The sequence below is a fragment of the Taeniopygia guttata genome, chromosome 3 (genome assembly GCF_048771995.1).
Source record: "Taeniopygia guttata chromosome 3, bTaeGut7.mat, whole genome shotgun sequence".
In the NCBI taxonomy this organism is placed as follows: Eukaryota; Metazoa; Chordata; class Aves; order Passeriformes; family Estrildidae; genus Taeniopygia; species Taeniopygia guttata.
Window position 1 is genome coordinate 102,300,417 of NC_133027.1, and position 22,088 is coordinate 102,322,504.

Below are 22,088 nucleotides of genomic sequence, written 5' to 3' on the forward strand. Positions count from 1 at the left end.
TTTAGTGCATTTTGAAGTGTCTAGAGCCAAGGAGTGATTAATGGATATGAAATAGATGTTTTGTGAGGTTTTGTATTTTCATGAGATTGCAGAGAACTGGGTATGAAAACCCAGGCAGTTCCCCTCAGTTCTGTATTCGTGTCCATGCACTCTTTTGTTGTCAGTAGAAAAAGGCTGAGTAGATTAGGGTATACTTAAGAGAAGCCATAGCTTCATGTAGTTTAGAATTTTAAGGTTTGATCATGGGGCATATCACTCCAAAATATTTTTAGTTTAGATATTATGTGTTGGTGTTTTGTTTACAGTTTATAATTCCAATTAAAATGGTCTTTATTAAAAGGTAAAAAACCCATTGAATTTCTAGCAATGATTTTATTATTCTCAAATAAATATCTCAAGGTCTATGCAGCTGGTTTTTTTATTTAAAAATTACTAAAGGAGAAATTCTGGGCAAATCAAGTATTTGTTAATAGGGTTGGTTTTTTGGGGTCATTTGTTTGTTTGTTTTTACTGTGGAAGATAATAATAATGTTATTTTGGCATTCTATTATATTGGAAATTTTTTTGATATTTCACAATTCTTCTGTAGGGTAGTTCTCACCAAACAGGAAATTATCTTTATACTTGGGAAACATTAGTGTGGCTTCAGTTAAGGTGCTTGCTTTTGTAATTTTATCTGTATAAATTCAGTGTAAAGCATTTTGAACTGTTCCACCTTTAGCAATATTAAGCCAAAGGCACATTTATTGTTTTTTCCAAATGATTTAATGTAGAATTTGAAAATTTGTTAAGTTAATCCTCTGCATTTTATTAATTGACAGAGTTTTGGAACTTCTTTTTCACTGTTTATAAGTTTTATTAAGAAATAAAATACATTTTATTTGTTGTTTTCTAATGGTGTATTTCTGCACAGGTGGAGAACGAACTTGTGGTGTACATGAACTGATCTGCATCAGAAAAGGTAAGCAATGATTTGTAAAAGTGAACTCCTTAGCTTGTGAATATTCCTGGTGAGAAATCTGCTGCCCAGTGTTGTGGTCTGACGTTTTGTGGATCTTAGTGCTGCATTTTTGTGTTGCAGAATATTTTGATGCTGACAGTGTCAATAGGAAAAAATAGTGGATTTGTAAAATAAAATTTGCTTTTTCACAAGAAGGAAAAATGTGCTCTTCCAAAATTTACTGAGTTACATGGAATTTGTGAATGTTGTTTAGCTGCGATAAAAACCTTGATTTTTGCTTTATCCAGATATTTGTAGAATTATATGATTTTCAGGATTATATGATTTTCATTTGCAGGACTATATGATTATATAATTTGCAGGATTATATGATTTTCAGTAATAGAAAGTTGTGAGGATATTTTGAAAAACTGATGCATGAACTGTCAATGTCTGCCTCTGATTTCAGGTGAGATCATAATGACTCAAACTTCTTTGCAAACTGCTGCAGAAACAGTGAGACCAGCAACTGACAGAGCACAGGGCAGAGCTGTGCTCCAGGGAGGGCTGTTACAGCTTAAAGCTGAGCTACAGTGACTGAAGTTGGAGCTCAGCAGCACAGCTCAGCTGATGTAAAGGCTAGATACAGTTCTGTTTTCTGTCCCTTTTGGCAGCACTGTGCTCCTTCCAACAGCATTGCTGTTGAATTTCTGTCTGCTCATCTTAAAGCTAATCCAAAACACAAAAAAAGGTTTCTTCAAGGATTAGATCCTTGAATTGAGTCTCAGGTCAGAAGAGTCTCAGTGTTTTCAAAAGGAAGGAGTAAGAAAACATGGTGGGAGAGGAGTGAGGCTGCAAGACTCTTTTGACAACAACTGTTAGACTGCCTCTATAGTATTGTCAAACCACATCATACTCTGTGGGAAGAAATTTTGTTTATCCTCTTAGTTTCCATTGCATTCAGTGAGACATTTTGGTAAAATTGTTTGAGTTTATTGAAACATTCATTTAACAATGCCTACCCTCAGACTTAAGTCTACCAGTTAAGGTCAAATTAGCTTTATGGTCTCAAATAATCTTTTCCAAATATCCGTTGAAAGAATTTTTGAGTGTGTATGTGTTACAGTACTGTAATTAAGAATATTTCTCTGCTTCTCTAAACTGTGAATAATTTAGATCTTGCTTTTATAAAATTCTTTCTCATTTGGGAGGGGAGGTGAATTTTTTATTTTTATTGCTGTCTCTCTTTTTCCATTGACAGATAAGGTGGTACAGACAGTGCTCTGATTTCCTTCTGTAATAGCTCACGTTTATTTTTCCGAATTGAGAAACTCACTGGAGTTTCAGAAAGCCTTCTGATAAACTTTCAAGATCTGTTAATCTTGCTAATCCTTATTTATTTTAGGATGCTGCACTGATTTTAAGAAAAACAAATCTTCTGTGTTCTTGGAGACAGTGCTGTATGTTTTTAATGTTAATTGCTGGGAAGTTAAATTGAAAAGATGTGGGGTTTTGTTAAGATTCTGTGTTATATTTGGGCATTGAATTCTAAGCTCTGTTAGCCATTGTTGCAATAAATTAAATAAAAATAGCATGGAACTTGTGTTTTACCATTGATGGTTATAAATTAGCCTAGGGCTAAGTGTGATTAAAAGAGAAATATCCTCTTAATGCCATTTATACTTGCATTATGTGGGTTCCTTTTTAGTTCACATGAGTCTCCATGTATATTCTAACCTTGTGTGTCCCTGTGTTACTGACAAATTTCTCCTTGTGGTGCATGGATTTGGTGCATTCTTGTTTGTCTTCACTCCCTACTTGACATGTACCTTTAAAGCAGAAGGTGCTTCCAGTCACATGGAGTTTTGGTTACTTTGTGTAAGACTTTACATCTTCTCATACACATTCGAGATGCTTTTATTGTCTGACCAAGGCCAGGCTCCTAAGGATTACTTTCTTTGCCAGTTGTCCAGCTCTGCTTGCTTGCCAGGATGAGATTGCAGACTCAAGATCTCTACTGACATCCTCAGAATAGGAAGGCATTTCCAAGCTGAGAGTTCCTGGCTGCCAGCAGTCTCGAGCTGGTCAAATCAGACCTTCCAGCTTTGTCCTTCATGTCACTGGGTGCTCATGTCAAGCTTATACGGGATGGAGTTTCCCACCTCTTGGCTGTGCCCTGAAAGCTAAGCCATTTTTTGGTCTGTGAGCTCACAGTAGAAGTTGAATGGACAGATTAAGTGTTCACATTGACACATGGGTAATGCCCTGTAGCCTTTTCTGTTGCTGGGTAAGGTTGCAGTGTGCCCTTCTCCTTTTTCTCTGGTGTCTGTGTGACTGTGGCACCAGGAGAGTCCATTCCAGCACTCCTGGCATTCATCCATTCCCTCATTTCATCGACTACTGTCTGTGAGGCTTTGAGAGCTGGTGATGTTTGACAAAATGGTTCTCTGTTTGCTATTTGCCTGAAAGCCTCTCGTGCTTTCTGCCAGGGGATGGTGGGTAACTGTGGCTGCTTTGTGACTGGAGTTGGAATGCCTGTGTGGAACTTCTGAAAGAAACATAGGTAGGAAATAGCCTGCAATAAGTAACTGGAGTTCTTCCAGTGTGCACTTGTGCTTTGCTTGTCTGTCCACCTTACAGTGCTTCCAAGTACATGGCTGTTGAGAAGCAACTAATAGTATAAATAGTGATGTTCCATCTTTTTTTTTTTTTCCTGCACTGAATAGGGAAAAGGGAAAAGTAAGCAAGCAAGTAAGCATGTGTCTTCTATGAATAATACATGGGAAAACTTTCCGGTTTCAAGTGATGGAATGTAATTACAATTTATATGGGGATTATATGACTTGAAGAACACCTATTGTTGGTGATTAATTTTTTCTTTCTAGTCAGCAGAGTAACACATTCCTAAATTGTGTTTTTCTTGCCTGCCCTTTCATTTTTTGTTAGGAAAATAGGAACCTTGAAGTATCAGATGATGAAATGTGGACCAGAAAGGTCTTCAAAGCTGTGACTACACCATTTAGCTCAAATAACATAATGAAAACTTCTTAGCTGTAGTTGAAGGCATAGCTGTAAAAGCAAAACCTAAGCCTTTAAAAGGAAATGTCTGCTCTAAGGTTATTCAGATGTAAAAATGAAAATAACTTGAAACCTCAATTTTCCTGTTTTTTAGGTTTTGAATTTCTCAGGTTAAATCAGTTTAAATGATAGACTCAGAGGTTTGCAAGTACCAGTTATAATGTTCATTGAATATCTGAGATTGTGTCAGTTCTAGTGTAAATATGATCCCAGTATGATATTGATACAGGACTCAGCTTTGTTACCCAAAGATGTAGCAATTGGCTGGCACAGTCCTCCTCCTTTGTCACATTAATGTTATTATAATTTTGTAGTTGCCCAAGAGAGACTGTGGTGGTCCCCCTGTTGGCTGCACAAGAAGGCTTGCAGTACTTTTGTAGGTTTTTTCACTTGGTTTCCTTTTAGCAGATTCATACATTTTTGAGAAGAATCTGCAAAGAGCTGATCAGGAGTAAGGAGACTAATAGGCTTTTCTGGAAAGCCTTAAAAACTAATTCTTATGTATTTTTAAAGAGGCTTCCTCTAAATGCATAAATATAGGGAGAGTGTGTCCTGAAAATTGGAGTATTTAGTGGCTGTTATATAACATCTAATAGCTACAAAATACTGAACAAGTCACTTTCCAGCTTGTAAAAAAGAACTTTAAAGATGCATGATCAGCTATTGGGGAATCACTGAAATAGGTGTCTTCTGTGTTTAACATACTTAAATAGTTAAGCGTTTGTGTGGTTTTATATTTACACATTATGGAAATTTGGAAATTAGAAAAATGGAAAAGTATATACTTGCTTTTATTATCAATTAACATCTTGTTTATGTCTATTATTTAATGCAAGTTTGTGTTCACACATTTTAGTGTTTGACAATACAAACTGAAGACTTGGCTGTGGAAAGAAAAATCTGCTTAGTTTTTGACATCAGAAGGTGACAGAGTTTCTCTGAAACTACTTAACAGTTTGTGGTTTTGCTGGATGTCTTCCTAGTATCCAGCTGTTTCTGAGAGAGGATATTTGTGTAAGTTGTTCCTTTGGTTATTTACTGTGGACATAAAAGAATTCAGGGAACTTGAGATTAGACTTGAGAACAATATCTCTTTTTTAGCTGTATAGTGTAACTGCAACTCTAACTTGGAATTAGCTGTTGTTATATTTAGTAATATTTTAATTAAGGCTGTTTCAGGTTCTCTTTGTACAAACACGACAGATTTGTGATGAGTGTTTACGATATTGAGCTATAACTGAAGAAACTCCTCTTTAATATATTCTGATATATTCTGCTGTGTATTGACTGTGTGACATGGAAGTGACATTAGAGGAGAAAATATATGGCCATATTATTTTTAGGTTTCTTTCACCCAACATATTTCACTTGTTTATTTTTGAAGTAGTGCAAAGTGATAACTTCTAACTCAGCAATGTGTTTTGTATTTAATTCATGGAAATGTAGATTGAGTATCCAAGTAAGGGCTGAGTTGCACAGAAGTTTCAAAATTATTTTTAAGCCCTTTTTTCTTTTGCAAGATGTTCTTTCCTTTTTATTGTTGTGGCAGTCTTGCAAACAAAGGAAATTATTCAGCAAACTGACTTTGTGACTAAGAATGGAACAGAAGTGCTCTCTTTAATATGCAAAAGAGAAGTTGCAAAAAGACAATGTCTGATAATGAAAAATGTCACTTGTAATAATAATCTGAAAAGATAAGAAGGTCTGAATTTTTGCTTTGTCAGAAGTATGTTTTAAGTAGAACTATTCCTCTTTAATGGTCTGGTCAACTATCCTTATCCATTTGCATGTGTCTGAATGTTAAGCTGACAACTGCACTTATTCCAAATGGCAAAAAGTAACGTTTATTCATGAGTTTAATTTTACAGTAGAAACATTATTAAGTTGAAAGTCAACTGGATCTGATACTCAAGTTAACTTACACTATTTGTGATAGTCTATACTTAGTTACTGCCTCTGGAAAAGAAATAAAATAATTTTCCCCTTGCTGCTGTCATCCAATTGGTAGAATTACTTGTTCTTCATCAAGAGAGCAGATGGTAGCAAATTTCTGTATATTAGATAACCTCATATTAATGTAAAATGTATATATATGTTGTTTCTATACTCATTTAGAGGTTCAGATTTGGACAGTACAAAATAAAGTGCACTTCCTCTTTTTACAAAGAGGAATAAAAACTCTTCATTTAGAAACTATAAATAATTAAAGCTATTTTTATAATATATGAATAAATTAGTAATTAATAGTTTTTAGCAATACTTTAAAAGATTTTTTATCCCATGGATACTAAACGTCATACACTTTAGATGTATTGCTACATGTCAAAAAAAAAAAAAAGTAATAATGTTAAAATTAACACCACCAGAATATATTCTGGATTTGCACTCTGTTAGAAAAGTAATCTGTATGTACACGTTTTGGATTAGAGACAATTCAATACAGAGTAAATACTTTTCTTTGAGCTTACTGATGCCCACAGAGGAAACAGAATATTATTTTGTGTATTTTCCTGTGTTTGGAGTCTTCTGGGAAGCACCAGCTACTGGGGTCACCTAATTTCCGCTATAGCAGTATCTTTTCTTCCATGGCAAGTTTTGTGTGTAAGAAGTCTGCTATATCTAAACCCTGGCATTTCTTCACTCAAGTTCTCATGTTCATATAATAATTTTTACCATGCCGTACTTTGCTGTATATCCTGGTTAATTACTTTTGGATTACATGGATTGTCTCATGCTTTGTTGTTAATTGTAGTGTCTGATAGGGAAAAATGAGGTTTTAAAATATTTTTGTTACATAGATTATTTTTCTTTCCTTGTAGTGGAGAGCTACTTTGTAATGAGTATGAACTTTTAAACTACAAGTCTCTAGACCCCTGTGGGTATTTAATACTTTTGCTTTGAGAGGATTATTTGAGAATACCATTAAAAATTATAATCACTGCTGCTCTCTTACCCACTGCATGGATAATAGTCATGTAATATGCTATGTAATTGCAACAGATTTATTGGGATTTGCAGGTAATCAAGATGATTCCATGATCAGTGTCTATTCCCAGTGGCAAATGTGATGCTTCCTTCTCTGTTTCTTTTTGGAGATTTCTGTTGTGAGATACTATTTAATCAGAGATGAATTCCATGTAAGAGAGAAAAGGCATTGAGGGACTAGTAAATCAGCAGGGATGGCAGGCTGACAACTTTTTCAGCACAGAAGAATTTAGGAATTAAAAGATTTCTGTCAAAAGTTTAAATCTCCATCTCAGAGTATGGCTTCAGTTACTCCTAAATTCTTTCTCAGATCAGTGGTATTTTGGAGCCAAGGGTCCTCTTTTTCATGTAATTAAATTTATCAGCAAAAGATAGTTTCAGCATGATATTTTAAAAGAAAGGGGAAAGAATCTTGGAAAAGACACTCTGTAGAGGTAGCACTAGAGCTGCCACAAGCAGTTTTGTGCAGTTATGGATGTGATTAGTTAATGTAATGAAGCAAGCTGGTTTTATCATAAACTGTGAGTTAGAAGTGGCTGAGGTGACTTGGTCTGTTCAGCTCGGAGGAGGCTGAGGGGAGATCTCATTGCAGTTACAACTTCCTAGTGAGGGGCAGAGGAGGGGCAGGCACTGATCTCTGCTCTGTGGTGCCCGGTGACAGGACCTGAGGGAATGGCCTGAAGCTGTGTCAGGGGAGGTTTAGGTTGGATATCAGGAAAAGATTCTTCACTGGAACAGGCTCCCCAGGGCAGCGGTCACAGCACCAGCCTGGCAGAGCTCAGGGAGCGTTTGGACAATGCACTTCCTTGGGATACTGCTGTGCTGGGCTGAGAATTGGACTTTGATCCTGGTGGGTCCCTTCCAACTCAGGATATTCTATGGTCTAGAATTGTATTTTATGAAGTAAATGAACTCTATTGGATGTAATTATTTAGTCAAGTAATTTAATTGATCGTAATAAAGTCAAATAAACTGAATTTATTAATGAAAATACATTCTTCCTGTGTGTAAGAATTCCTGGAATCTAGATGTTAAAAAGTGTTTTTCTTGTTAGTAGTCCTTGTAATTAGATGTTAAGGAAACAAGAGGAAAAGAAGTTCTGCTTTGTCTCTGTAGCAGTGCATAATATCCCACAGCCAGGGGGAATTGATACCAACTGAATGTTAAAAACATTGTTATTATTTCTGATAAATTTCCACTGGAATAGGAGTGACAGTGGAGTTAGACCAGTCATTATACCTTTCATGATACACTAATTCTAGCAGACTTTTTGTCTAAACAAACACATTTATTTTTTGTTTAATGTGACCGTTTTTTGAAATAAACCCAAAAGTGGCATCATGTTTCACTTCAGATAATATAAATTTTGCATGTTCCTCAGTATTTCTTTGAAAGGTGCATTTAAAGGGCATTAAATAGAATCACTTTCATCCTCGTTTCATTCTGTCAGTCTTAAAGAACTTCTGGGAGGTTCATGTTACTAGAATTGTTTATAATTTTCTTATTTAGGAAATGCGGCGCTCCTTTCAGTTTTGCCTTGAAATTGAATTGAGTTGTCATTTCAAGTTCACGCTCATTTGAAATTGCTGTTGCTCAGAGTTGTCCTGGATGTCGATACTTAAAGTGTTGAAGTACAGGCAGCTCATGTTGCAGGGGCTTGTAATTTTTACTGGAGAGTGTGTAAACTGCTGTCCAACAAAGTGCGAGATGCAGGAGCAACAAACTCAGAGGAAGCAACATCAGAAGACTGGCAGAATAAAATGTATTTATCATAGTATGCTGAGAGATGTAGCCATCAGTAGTGGGCCAAGGTAAGAAGTCTGTGCTGCATCAGGAAAGGCAAAATGCAGGTTTGAATTGGAGGGGGCTGCGTCTTTATACAGAAAAGCTTCAGTTTTGTTACCTAAATGTAACAAAAAAATTAAAAGCATTGATCTATGAGATGTAGTTGTGTGTTTAAAGTTGAGCTGAAAGACTTCCTGATGTTTGTTTTGGCAAAACATGGAAGAAATCAGTACATTTTTGAAAAGAATTACATAGTCCACTGTTTTATATGGGAGATAGAATAAAGAACAAAACAGGAATCATAGGATATATGTTTGGAATTTTGCCTTTTGAAGTGTTTAATAAAATAGTTCATTGTCTATCACTGTTTTTTAGCAGCAACATCAGCTAGTCAATTTTTGTGGTACAGTTGCTTTTGTTTTCTATTTGGAAAAGCATTCTAGTAGTGATGCTGCCATAAACAGTTCATGTTTTTGAAACAGTGCAGATAGTCAAGAATTTAATGTTTAAAGTCAGAATTCTAAGGCAATAGTGAATAAACTATTACCCCCTGTAGGTGTAGCATTTTGTTTAGGTTTTATTCACTTGCTGCTTCTTCAACTACTCCAGCAAACAGAAAGACAGTAATTATGTAGGAATTCGCAAATTGCTGTGAAATGTTGTGTATTGAGTTTCCATTGCTAAAGAAAAGCTGTTTCAAAAGACCATCAAATCTTAGGTAGCCTTCAAGTTCAGTTACTTGCTTTTAAAGAAGAGACAACCCTATATAATTAGTAAAAGAAATTTACATGTAAATTGGCATGTATGAAAGTACAGTCCCTACTCCTGTTGCATAATCAGACCAAAGTATTTCACTTGTGAGTAGACTCAGGTGTAGAGGGATTTGTTTGTTTTTTTCTGTTATGACATGTTTGTGAGAAACATGTTTCTGGACTAAATACAAAACAATGGTCCTGTATATTTAAAAAATTTAAAAGGCTAAAGTTTCTTTGATCAAGTTGCAAGAAAACCCCCAAAACCCAAGTTATAAATAAAAACAAGCTTACGTATTACATTTGAAATGTTTTTTGTGCCAGAATCCTAAAGGTAATTGTCATTTTTCAGGTCATACCCCCTAGTTACTTAATTTGTGTACAGAAGAGATAGTTTTGCATTTGTAAATGAATAATTGAAATATCACTAAGATAACTGTGTGTCTTTGTACATTACTAGCTAAGTGAGTGGTATGATGCAGAGTGTGAAAGCTCCAAAAATAATTGACTTCATGTTAAATAAAGTTTGGGGCTAGATACATACTAAAATATTAAATGCTTTTAAATGTTGTATGAAAAAAGTTTCATCTTTTTAAAATGTCTGAGGATTTTTGGTGGTATATATTTGAAGATGTCATTTTTTTCTGAAGAGTTTGAAACATCTTTTTGAAATGAAAAATTATGTCATAACAAAGAAGTTATTATTTGAGAAAGAAGTGATAATGTGATATTTAAGATGAAGAGATGGTAAGTTTCTGTGTTCCAATATTTCTAATTCTAGTGATGATAACAACAAAATGGAATTAAAGTGATGTTAAGGTAATACTTCTGTAATTGCTGTGACTTTCTATGCCACTTCCATAGCCAGCAATTCAGTTAGTCCTGGTAACTTTGTAGAAAGACGTTAGTTCTTTTAGTATTTCTAAAACTGCCTTATATTATAATGAATTTCAAACATAAATTCAGAATTTCATTGGTGTTTTTCTTAAGAACCGAAAATGATGATGAAGTTTATAGAAGTAGGACCTTTGAATTTAAAGTATGACTTTGAGAAAATAGTGCTTTTCTACTGGTGTCTGATAGTAGAAGAAACCACTGAACCTCTGAGAGTTTTTAAAATGCTTTTCATGGTAAAATTAATTCCCAGACAACTCAGAATTTTTTATAATTTGTTTTGAATCAAAATTATTCTGGTGGTGAATGTGGCATAGATGTATTTTGTATGTAAAAAAGAACTTTTATATTTTTTCTGTCTATGAAGTATACCTGCTTGACACTTAAGCAGTGAGAAACTAACTGAAGGATTAATGTGATGTATAAAACCTGTATTCATAGATGGGAATCTGTGCACATTTCATCTGGAAAATTGAAGTACATTTTTTATTCCCTGGCTTTATAATGGTAATACTTTACAGGATTTCAGTTTGATAATTTACCTAATCTGTGAACAAGTATTCTAAGACTCTTTACATGAGTGCAAATTGATACAGAAATATAATTTTCAAGTCCTATGTTCACACTGAATTACATAAATAATTAATTAGTTTTGCTGCAGCTAAAGTTTCATTCTTTTTGTAAGGTATCAGCCAATGTTTCTTTTTTCATCCAGAAAAATGTCATCAGATACTGTGTTTCCATAGAGAACTATAAGGCTTTCAGACTGTCTTTTTTAACTACTTAGTATCCAGGACATACTGGGAAAAAAGAAACCCAAACTATTCAGCTCTCAGTTCCTTAAGGTTAAGTTCCTTACACATGTATTTTGATGGATCAAGGCAGATGATTACTGAAAAATATAAGTAAAAATTTAAAAGTTGAAATTTAAACCTACAGTTTGAAAAGATCAAATGTGACATATGTGAGAGTGTTTTTCCCTGAAGCTGCTGTACAGTTCTCTCCTATTAAAAGGAGACTGTCACTGCCCTTTGTTGAGAATCATTCCATGACTGGAATTCAGTTTCCTCTCCTCCTCAAAGCAATGTGGACATTGAATTCAGGTAAAGTTGCTTAGGCCAGCCTGCTCCAATAAGAAAGCAATCATTTTCATAGCTCATTCAGAGATCCCATGATCTTTATCTGCCTTCTGATCTGTCTTCTTTTTGCCTTTTCTTTGCTTTCTGACTTGTTCTGTGTACCCTAAATTGATGTCAAACCTTTTTCATCTCTCACACTCATCTCCTCCCTGAACATCATTAACCTGTGCCACCTACTAGTGCTCTTTCACTTCTGCTGGTCCCTGTGTTCTGGTGAATTGCAGTCCCCTCTTGCTATCTTTTCTGCCACTGCCTCTGTGTTTGATAGATGTCATAGCTGGAACTTATTGAAAAAGAAGATTTTCTTTTCTGGGCACAGTCTCTCTGTATTTGGGTCAGGATCAATAATTCAGAGAAAGCTGGGTGTTGTTTCAATAGCCTCAGATATTCTCAGTTATGCATATGCAGTCTTGGAAGGGGTGGGAGCATACCTACTGCCAGCAGAACTTGGGGAGATTTAATCTGTTAAGCTTTGAGGAAAAAAATTAATATATATGAACTGAGGCTTTTGTCAAATCTCAGAGTATTCCCACGTGTGGGAAGATTTCATGAAAAATGGTAAATAGACACCTGACAAACAATAAATGAATGCCTGATACATGCCAAAGTTCATGATAATTAAAATATGAAGTAAAACAAAAATTAGCTTACTTTCCTCTACGTTCCAGAATAGAAATCCACTTTTCGCACCTTGTTACCCCTCTTGATTCAGCAGGATGTGTCATTTGAAGTTGTTGGCAAGTTCCTTTTCATGGGAAAATTTTCAGGGGCAGTTTAGAGAAAATGTTACATGATCTCTTCTGGTCAGAGGTAAGAATTGAAGCAAAAATAATTGCCAGTTTTAGATAGGTCTGGATGTCCAGCTCAAAACAGAACAGCAAATCTGTCCAATTTGTTTTTCCTGGTGGAAGGCAGATTTCTTTGGATCTTTCTTTGTCAGATTTAAAAGACACCTGTATAATAATCTAAGAACAGCACCACAGACACAAATGTTCCCTGTCATCCTGCAAAACGAAGCGAGGAGGTTGTGGAACTGCATGTGTTTCTCAGTCAGTACTTTTACATAGATGTATGAGCCCAGATTTACAAAGGGCATATGTCGAATCAGAGAATGATTTCATTTGGAAGGCTCCTGGGAAAGTAATTTGCAGTTCAGTCCCCTGCTCAAAGCAGGGATAACACTGAAGTTAGATTCTATAACTGATCTAGGCAATCTGTTCCAGTGATAAACTCCTCTCATTCTGGATTTTTCCCGCCTCATCTCCAATTGGAACTCTTCTTGTAGTTATTTTGGACTCCTGCGTCTTGTCCTCTTGTATTGCATCTCTGAATGCTGAGTCTGTTGCCAACTGTTCTTTAGTTCCACTCCTTTTTAAATAGTGAAAGATGTTAACATGCAGCATTATAGTCCTAAAGTGAAGTGCCAAGATCTTGGCAAACAGAATTTGTAAATCTGATAAAGCTTCATAAATCTTTATTAAATTGAAAAAAAAAAAAATCAACCCTCAAGAATGGGATTTATGGAGTTGAGTGTGGAGTCTTGCAAAGTCAGGAGGAAGAAAAAGGATATGTGAAATCCCAGTTTTCAACCAGATTAATGCAGTTGTGTTCAGCTCTGAAGTATGTGTTGTCTGTGTGTTGTGACCACAAAATCCACTCTTAGGTTACTTTTCCTGTTTAGTATGCAGGTTTGAGACATAACCGAACCTATAAAGTTTCTTAATTGTCAGTACATTACTAATAAACCTGTTAACAGATTAATTACTTGTTACTAGAAATCGCAGTTTTGTAATGCTTTCCATGGTTGTTAATTGCATGTAGTTACTGAGTTCTATCACATTTTTGCCTATAAATTGCACTCAAATATTATTTATTGAATTGCAGTTTTACAACCCTTCACTTTAACCTCCCACTGTACTTCACAGTAAATGTGCAATCCTGTCACTATTTTAATTTCTTCCTTCGACGTTTTTGGATATAGAGCTTGTGGAGAGTCTGCTGGGTTTCCTAAGGGCCTTCCCTCTGAGATCCTGGTAGCCTTTATTAATGAAGCAGCTCAGCTTCATTATAGTCTGTGGACATCTGCACTCCTTTCAAAAGATCTGCCCTTTCTTGGTCTTGAACTGCCTTTATAAGTTGTTACTTATTTCTCACATTTCTAAACTCTTGTTTTTGCTGATCTTCTATATCCCTTTCCCTGCCCACTCTCCTTTCAAATAAATAAGCTGCCATTTAAATGCTCTTCCCCATTGCTTCAATTTGCCACATCGATTTGCAGATTTCATATTTCTAAAACCTGCTTCTTAATAATCTTAGTCTTAAATGGTTGTTTAATGATGTTAAATGATGTTGTTAGATGCTGGTGCATGTCAAAGATTCTAGACCTTTCAAAGATCCCCAATACTGCCTTGCAGTTATCTGCTTAATAGCAATTACATATTCTTTACTTTACATACTTTCTAAGACATGTCAGTCTACTTTGGGCTTTTCCCCCCCACCTGGTTTTAAGTGTGCTTTATCTCTATTTCACTCACTATTAGCTCTTTCTTGGGTCGTTTGCAGGTGCCCATACATGGTTTTTCTCGCTCTTTTTTGCTCATTAAGTGTCCTGCTTGCCAGAGGGCAGGGCAGGCCAGCTGGTCCCTGGGGAAAGAGGAACCAGGTGCTGAATGTAATAAGGTGGACAGGGCAAAGGCTCAGTGCCTCCTTGGCAGTGCTGTCTCAGAACTGGCCCTGAGCAGAGCTAGCCAAACCTCCAGGAGATGGGGAGCTCTTAGCTCCTTTCCAGTGCTGCCTCAGGTGTTCCATCAGAAATCACTGGTTTTGGGAACTTCAGATAATCTCCCCATTCTTCTGCAGAGACTGTCCAGTCTTCCATCAGAACCTCTTGCTCACAGTGTCAGTCCCTCTCAGATTAGGGCCACATGCTTTTCTGTTCCTTGAAAAGATGGTTAAATGTTAACTCAGATTAAATGGTGGGGGTTTAATTATATCTGGAATATATATTTGCATCTTTTAAAGTATTTATTAATGATCAATTATTATAATATTACAACTTTACAAAGTTTTAAAAAATACGTTTCTTTCTGTTTCTTTTAGTATCTCCGGAAGCAATTGGATTCCTGTCTGCAGTCGGGGTGTTCATTATTCTCATGCTGCTACTTTTCCTATACATTAATAAGAAGATGTGTATTGAAAATGTTAGTGGTTTCCCAGATCTCGATTCAGGATACACTACAAGAAAGAATTCACAAGATAAACTTTGTAAGTATCTGACATACAGTGTACTAAACTTAATCATATGAATGCACAGTTTTACAAGGATATAGCTGCACAACAATGTTGTTTTTTCCTGTGACTGCAGTACTTGAAAGGAGCAAACCTTTGTACCCACAAGCCACAGAAATTCAACAGCTACATAACCAAAGAGTTTGCATTTACTTATGAGGAGATTCTTTTCTTGCACTCCAAGAATACTCTTGAACTTATTTTAAACAATCTGTAATTTTGTATAATTAAACCTTTTCAGGTAAATTTCTGAATGGGATTATTGGATTTTCACTCAGCCTGTTAAAATCCTTCATATTTTTGGAGAAGGTCTTGCTTTTATTCACTTGGAAAATAATTTTAAAGAATAATTTTAACATTATCTTATATCTGACTAACACATTATTGAATATTTTTTAATGCAACAAAGTCTTTAAGGATCATGTGTAATGAAAGAAATTAGACCTTGAAAAAGATATTGAGGGTTTGTACAACAACCTCTTTCTACTTTTGTACTGTAAAAATTGAACAGGCTGTGTTAGCTGACTTGAGAGCAAGAGTCAGGCACCAGAAAACAGAATGTGAAATTGAAGAGGCATTCTTCCCCTCTACCTCTCTAAAAGATGGAGCTAAATTTTTATTTTCAATTTTCCAAGAAGCAAAAAAATATTTTTCCGTATAGACTGTCTGTCATATTAACTTTTGTCTTTCGCTATGAAACAAGTCTTGCTACTCCAAAGTATCTTACCTTATGTAAAAGACAACAAATATTTTGGGGTGAAGAAGTCTCCACAATGTGTGTTGTGTTATGTTAAATGCTTGTTTTAGTGTGACACTCATGAAAATTTAAATGTCTCACAACTTGTTTTTTGCAGGTTAGAATAAAAAAAAAAATCAACCTCACAAAGTTGTCTTGGTTTTGAAAATAATGAATTTTATTATGGCTAGTTGATGCTGCAGTTGATGAAAACTAGAGTTTTGCTGGTTGATTGTGGCTTCAAGATTTTTATTTAGCTGTTTTCTTATTATTTGCAATGTTTATTGAATGAAAAGAGAAAAGCTGCAACTTCCCCTGGTAAATGTATTGATTTTTGAGATAGAAAAGGCAAATAGCTGTGAAATTTGAGCTGGAGAAACTGAGATGATCAGTTTGTGAAACAGAGGACCTCTCAGTATTAGGAGCTGTTGCTGAATAGGCTGAACAAATGGCGTTCTTTAGAAACCTTCAGCAAAACCTGAGCCTTCCCTCCGTGTCTTCCCTGGTGGACACGCTCAGCAGTGCTGTGGATGACCTGGCCAGTGTTGTTGGTGAGGTTGGCTACTCTGTAGCTGACTCAGTGACGGAGCAAGTAACCAGCATGATCAATGGCCTGCGGGCAGAAGATGAGAGCTCCAAAACGCAGAGTGATAAACCTGTGGAAGGCAGAGAGGAACACACACCCTCATTAACTCATTCTCAGGAGATTGATATGAAAATAAAGAGAGGTGCTGCAGAACATAAAGAGACTCATAATTCTAATTCATTTGATTTTGTAAAAAACGGTACAAGTCAAGTTGGAGTGTCTGACCATGTCTTGAACAAAAACCAGTGCCAGTTAAGAGGCGCAGATCATAATAATCCTCTCAGTGATACAGAAGTACCTCAGGATTTGAAGACTGTTGGAGGACCTTTTAAAAGGGCAGTAGCAGGGGGAAATGAGTGTTTTGTAAATGATAAATTCTTGAAGGATAGTAACCTGAAAAGTAAACAACTTACAGTGGAGCAATCTACTGAGGAGCAAGATAACTCTTTATATGCGGTATCAGATAATTCTAAGAATCGTGAGCATAAAAAAATCAAACCACAGTCACCTGGAGCTGATTTTAAAGATTCTGATAAAGTGCACAGTGTGAATGTTTCCCAAGATTTAGAAACAAAGCTTGTTGAAGTACAGAAGGAGAAATTCTCAAACTCCAGCTTGAAGAAGATGCACAATGACCGTCCCAGTTGCCTTAATGAAATCAAGGAAAAGAAAGCTGAAGCCTTCTTTGACAGAAAAAGAAAACCCATCTCAAAGGATGAAGGCAGTGTGTCAAGTACAATTGCAAATGAGGGTAAAAGGAAAAACTCAAAGAAATTAGAAAGAGAGCTATGTAATAAGAAGACAGCTGGAAAAGGTGAGGAGTCTGTCAGCAAACTGCATTCTTCAGCCTTTCCTGAAACTTATGATATTTCCTGCTTTTTTCACCTAATTTACACATTTAATAATAGTGTTTCCTGTGAGTAAAAGTAGGTTTGTTTCAGTGCTTCATTTTCTAATTATGTTGATATTTCTTGCAAGTTAATTACTTTGCAAAGTATTACTTAAAGGAACTGATTAATAAATGCCTTTTCTATGTTCTAACTTAACTCTTTCTCTATACAGTTTTTCTTGTCTTCTCTACCTTCCGTGGTTTCTGCTGAAACTATAAATTAATTAATACTGGAAGTTAATACTTGTGTGAAAGTGATTTTTATTTTGTTTAGTTTAAAAGCATTGCATAAGATGTGATATGACAATAAAAGGAATGACTTCCTTCGCATTTGCATTACAGTAGATCTTCAGAATATTTCTGGGATGCATAAAATAATGATTTCAAGACACAATGAGAAATGAGAAACTCAATAAGAAACGGAATTAAGTGATTTAAGTACAGAAAGAAGTGAATGCAGCTTGTCTTGAAGTTGTAGTCTTGAAAGAAAACCTGTGTGTTGTTATGGATGCTTTGTGTGCCGTCTTCAACATCCAATCTTAGTGTGATATGGGAATTGCAATAGCAGTTTGTAAGGAAGAAGTAAAACCTTGCAATTTTACATACTTTTGTAGGCTGCATAGTAAAATTTTAGAAAGCAACACATGCTTTTCCAGAGGGACTGATTCTGTAAAGAAGTGAATGATTTCCTAATAGAAACCCATTTTTTTCCTTCAGTTGTTTGTGTTTTCCTTATCTGAAAATTTCAGTTATCTTTGTTGTTGAGTTTTGGTTTGGTTTTGTTTGTTTGGTGTTTTTTTTTAGTTTGAATTAGGAGTGTTTTCCATGTTTGTATGATAAACTATGATCTTATCTATTTCTTTACATAATAATATATTTACAAGGTATATTCTCTCAAAAATGGCATTTAAGTCCCATAATAAGCAAATTAATAACTTTCAATAGGTTAAAAAATCCTCATGACCCATGTCAGCCAAATAAAAGAAAGGTTTTACTAAGAACATAAATTCTCATAGCCAAGTTTCCAAATAAGGTATAAAAATGAAACAAGAAGTGGCAAGCAAAGGCATTAAACTCTGTGATTTTTTTTAAATGTACAGGAAACTATTTTTTTCCCAAGAAACTGAAACTGATCTGCTTGTAATTGAAAAAAAAAATTTTTTTGCATGGATAGCTTATGTTTCAACTTTGAGGAGGATTTTAAGTCCTCTGAAGAGGTCTTGCTTCATGACTTATAATATTGGTATACATTCTCATTCTTTTATGATAGGAACTGGAGGGAAAATAAACTGCTTTTACTGAGAACTTCTGGATGCTTATAAAACTCAGCGTATTATTAGAGGCATAACTTCCAACTCTTCTTTCAAACATGCTGCTGCCATGTTTTATACTATTCCATTCTTTATGCAGACTGATTAATGAACCTGATTTTATATCTGTGAATACATTTCTTGAAATATTAATACTGATGTCTGGCATTGTATTTTAGGCCTGGTATGCTCTGCTTTAATTATAATTGTGGGAATCTGTGGAAGTTTCAATGTGGCAGGTTTCAACCCCTGGAGGGCCGTATGAGGTACAAAATTTTACTCTGTGTTACAGCAAAGGAGATTCCTTTTTCTGGGCAGCCTCTTGCAGTGAATGTGTTAGCCAGGATATATCCTGCTTGGTGTGATATTTTCAGTAAATGATCACTGAAATTGAACTTGCTTTATAGCCACCCATAAATGGGAAGAACCATATCTTCTAGGCTTGAATTAACAGTCAAGGGTTGAAAGATCTAGTTTCTTCTTAGAAGTCTTTTAAGGCACTATTTTTCTTATAAATAGTGAATTGAGTTGATGTACACATTGTGTGTAGAGCTGGTAGCCCCACATCTGGATAAGGTTTTCTGACAATTTCCATCTCAAGACCTTATTATGAGTTTCCTAAATTGTGTGCCAAATTTGAAAGAATTTTGAGGGAATTAGGCATTCTTTCTGTCTGAGATCCTATTGTTCTGTTTTTTTCCTAAGTTATAGTTTTAAATCTTTAACTATTTCCAAAAAAATACGTTAAGGGAAAAAAAACATGCTGGGTATTTGTGCAAAAAAAAAAAAAGTAGATTTCACTTCAGCTTTACAAAGATGCTGTGGCACCTTTGTGTGTTGGAATATGTGCTTGAAATGTGGGAGAGCATTTCTCCCATGTCAGAGATGCCCATGTTCTATGAAAAAACACCTAAGTTTGATAAAGTTGTAAATTTTTTGAAAGTTTGCTATTTGAAAAGACATGGTAAACACTTCTTATACTTTGCTTAAATTCACTGACCATCCCATTGCACTCACATGCTTCATTGTAGGGATTGAAAAACAGAGGAGGTCTTAACCCTGCCTTTGATATTTATGGTTACTGACAGACACTGAACAGAAGAATTGAGAATAAACATATTGTATGTGCGGACAGAAACTTCCTGAACAAATAGGACCCAATGTGCATGGTAGATTGGGATTTAAACTAGGAAGGGTGACAGCTATGGAAAGAACTGATCATTTCATATGAAGGTGGAGAGACTGAAGGTGAAAGACCCAGGTTACATGAGTAGTTGGTTAGGTGCAAGTAAATAGACTGGGACTGAATAGCCAAAGAGAATAGAGGAAATCATAATAAGAAACTAAAAGTGGGTGTTTGGAGCAAGAGCATGGAGTATGGGGCTGAGAGACAGGAACTTGGCATAGGATTCTACTTGTATAAATGTAACTTTCCAAAAGATTTCTTACCTAAACTTGCAGCAGAGATCTTTTTCTGTATGAGTACCAGAGAGAAAAAGACCTCTACAGGAAGTGATTCCTAAAAGTAGAAAGAACAGACCTCTGTAGTACTAAGAGGAAAACACTGTTCTGTAAAAGAGGTCTAGATGTTTGGCATACATTGAGTTAATTTAACTGGCTGAATAAAATGAATCTCTCTTTTAGCAGGAATACCCAGCCAGAGGAGTGAGACTGACTGGGCATGAAGACAGGCACTAATGGAAGTGGAAATGCAGACCTGGAGCTGAGGGCATAAAAGCAGGGCGGGGAGAAGCAGTTGAGCGTGTTACCTGTGAGATTTCTGTGGTGTAACACCTATTGGATAGCATGTTAGACAACATTCCCTCAGATTCAGGAGCTGAGAAACAGCATTATGGGCACCTCAAAGCTCTGCTGGTAATGGAAATACACTGGCAAATCATATTGCATAGGTTTGCCCTCAGAGTAGAGGTAATGCTGACTTCTGAGCTTACATGAATTCTTAATGCCTATTAGAATCTGAGATCTACAGAACCTCTGCAAGGCATGTTAAATTTGGCAGAATCCATTTGAACTTTGGAAAAAGGGAGGAGAAAATCTTCCCTTTTCAGAAATAAAAATACAGGTAATCTTTGATTTGTGGGAGGAAGTCACACTTCAGATGTAGTTGGAAAATTTTGGCCACAGGAGTAGGCACTACAGAACTGCTATAAAAGAATTAACTAGATAGATTTTTTTTTTCCCATGTAATTTCTGCTATTGCCAGATGTCTGCAGTAAAAATCTGCATTAATTTCAGTCATTGAACAAGGAGCTGTTTATTGTAAGTTAAATAAAATTGTGCATGCAAACATTTTTCACTAGCATTTTCCCATTTGTTATTGTGAGTTTAAGCACTACTGGCATAACTATCCTAAAGATGATTTTGTTGTAGGCTTCTTTTTGTAAATCAGTTTCATTACTATGCTATGCTACATGCTCACAGCAAAAATCAGCTGGGAATGTAGGATCAGGAGCTGCTTGCTTGATCCATAAGGTATCCAAATGTAATATTGCAGCAGTGTTGGATTTACTTTACATAAATTATTTTAAACATTTTCCTACTTAATGAAGGGTTTCAAGAATGTCTATGTGCCGCCTTACATAAATTGATCTATTTTCTGTTGAATAAGTGTTAGTATGGTTTTTTGGGGCTTAATGATCTTTCAGGTCTTCTAGAAAATGAGTACAGCTCTCAGCAATTACAAAATCACAATGCTTGTAATTACAACAAGATATTTTAAAATATTACAGAAATTTTAATTGAAATGGCTTAAATATCTTCAATGATAACCTCTTATGGTTATTTTCTTGTATTCTATTTTGAGCTGTAGTCGATTTGCTTTATTTTATTCAAACAGACAATTCTTATATGAGTAAAGACCAGCATGGTTCATCATCTGAGAGTGAAGATGAAGCACTGGGTAAATATCATGAGGCCTTGTCTAGAACCCAGAGTTCCAGGCTGCCAGTGGTGGATGGCAGACAGCAAAAAAACTATATATGGGAAACCAGACAAAAATATAGTCCCCTGTCTGCAGAATATGATGGATACAGTAGTGAAGCCTCAATAGATGAAGGTAAGAGTGATTTAAAAGCATTCCTTTTATTCCAAATTTCAGAATTGCGTTCTGGATAAGTAAGTCCTAGACAAGAGCAGCTTGGCTAGCAAATAGTCAATGTCTGCAATATCCAGACACCTCTTGTATTAGTGCATGCTCAAAAAAAAAAACAACCAAAGAAAAGCACACACTTGTATACATTCTTCCAGAAATACTATGAATTATAGAATATTTTGTTATATTAAGTTTCATTTAATTTTATCATTATTCATTTCATTTTTGGGGCAATTTAAGCTATTTTCATTTAGGAAGGAAACATGGCAACTTTTGTTGAATTTGTGGTATTATAAATACAAAGAAGACATGTTATTCCTGTATTGATAAGTTGTTCTAACAGCAAAGTAAATGGAATTGGGTATTGGCTACCCTGCATATGTTCATTGCAGTGTGTGTTGCTGGAATGTTCTGTATCTTTTCTTCTCTTGAAATGACAGAAAGCAATTGCTACAAAGATTAGATTAATGTATTTTTCCATGGTGCTAAAAGTCGAATTTAAACAGTGGATGTTTTCTTACATGCTATATATTTCTTTATTTTGAGTTGGGGTGACAGCTTGATGTAGAGGCTGAGAATTCTGCTGCCAATATT

General features: G+C 35.5%; 1 protein-coding gene across 7 annotated transcripts in view; it reads left to right on the forward strand.

Moving 5' to 3' along the window:
* Nucleotides 1–22,088, forward strand: part of SYT14 (synaptotagmin 14) — a 96,188-nt gene that overhangs the window by 19,539 nt on the left and 54,561 nt on the right. For 4 of the 7 annotated variants that reach the window (XM_041715418.2, XM_030269058.4, XM_030269059.4 and 1 more), the window contains exons 2-4: nucleotides 914–961; nucleotides 14,673–14,837; nucleotides 21,240–21,458. In XM_041715418.2, the coding sequence (XP_041571352.1) occupies nucleotides 14,726–14,837; nucleotides 21,240–21,458 (331 nt within the window). In that variant the 5' untranslated portion in view covers nucleotides 914–961; nucleotides 14,673–14,725. Of the gene's footprint in view, nucleotides 1–913; nucleotides 962–14,672; nucleotides 14,838–14,883; nucleotides 16,998–17,109; nucleotides 18,649–21,239; nucleotides 21,459–22,088 lie in introns of those variants that run through there. The other 3 variants (XM_030269060.4, XM_072927529.1, XM_041715420.2) reach the window with 3 other exon arrangements.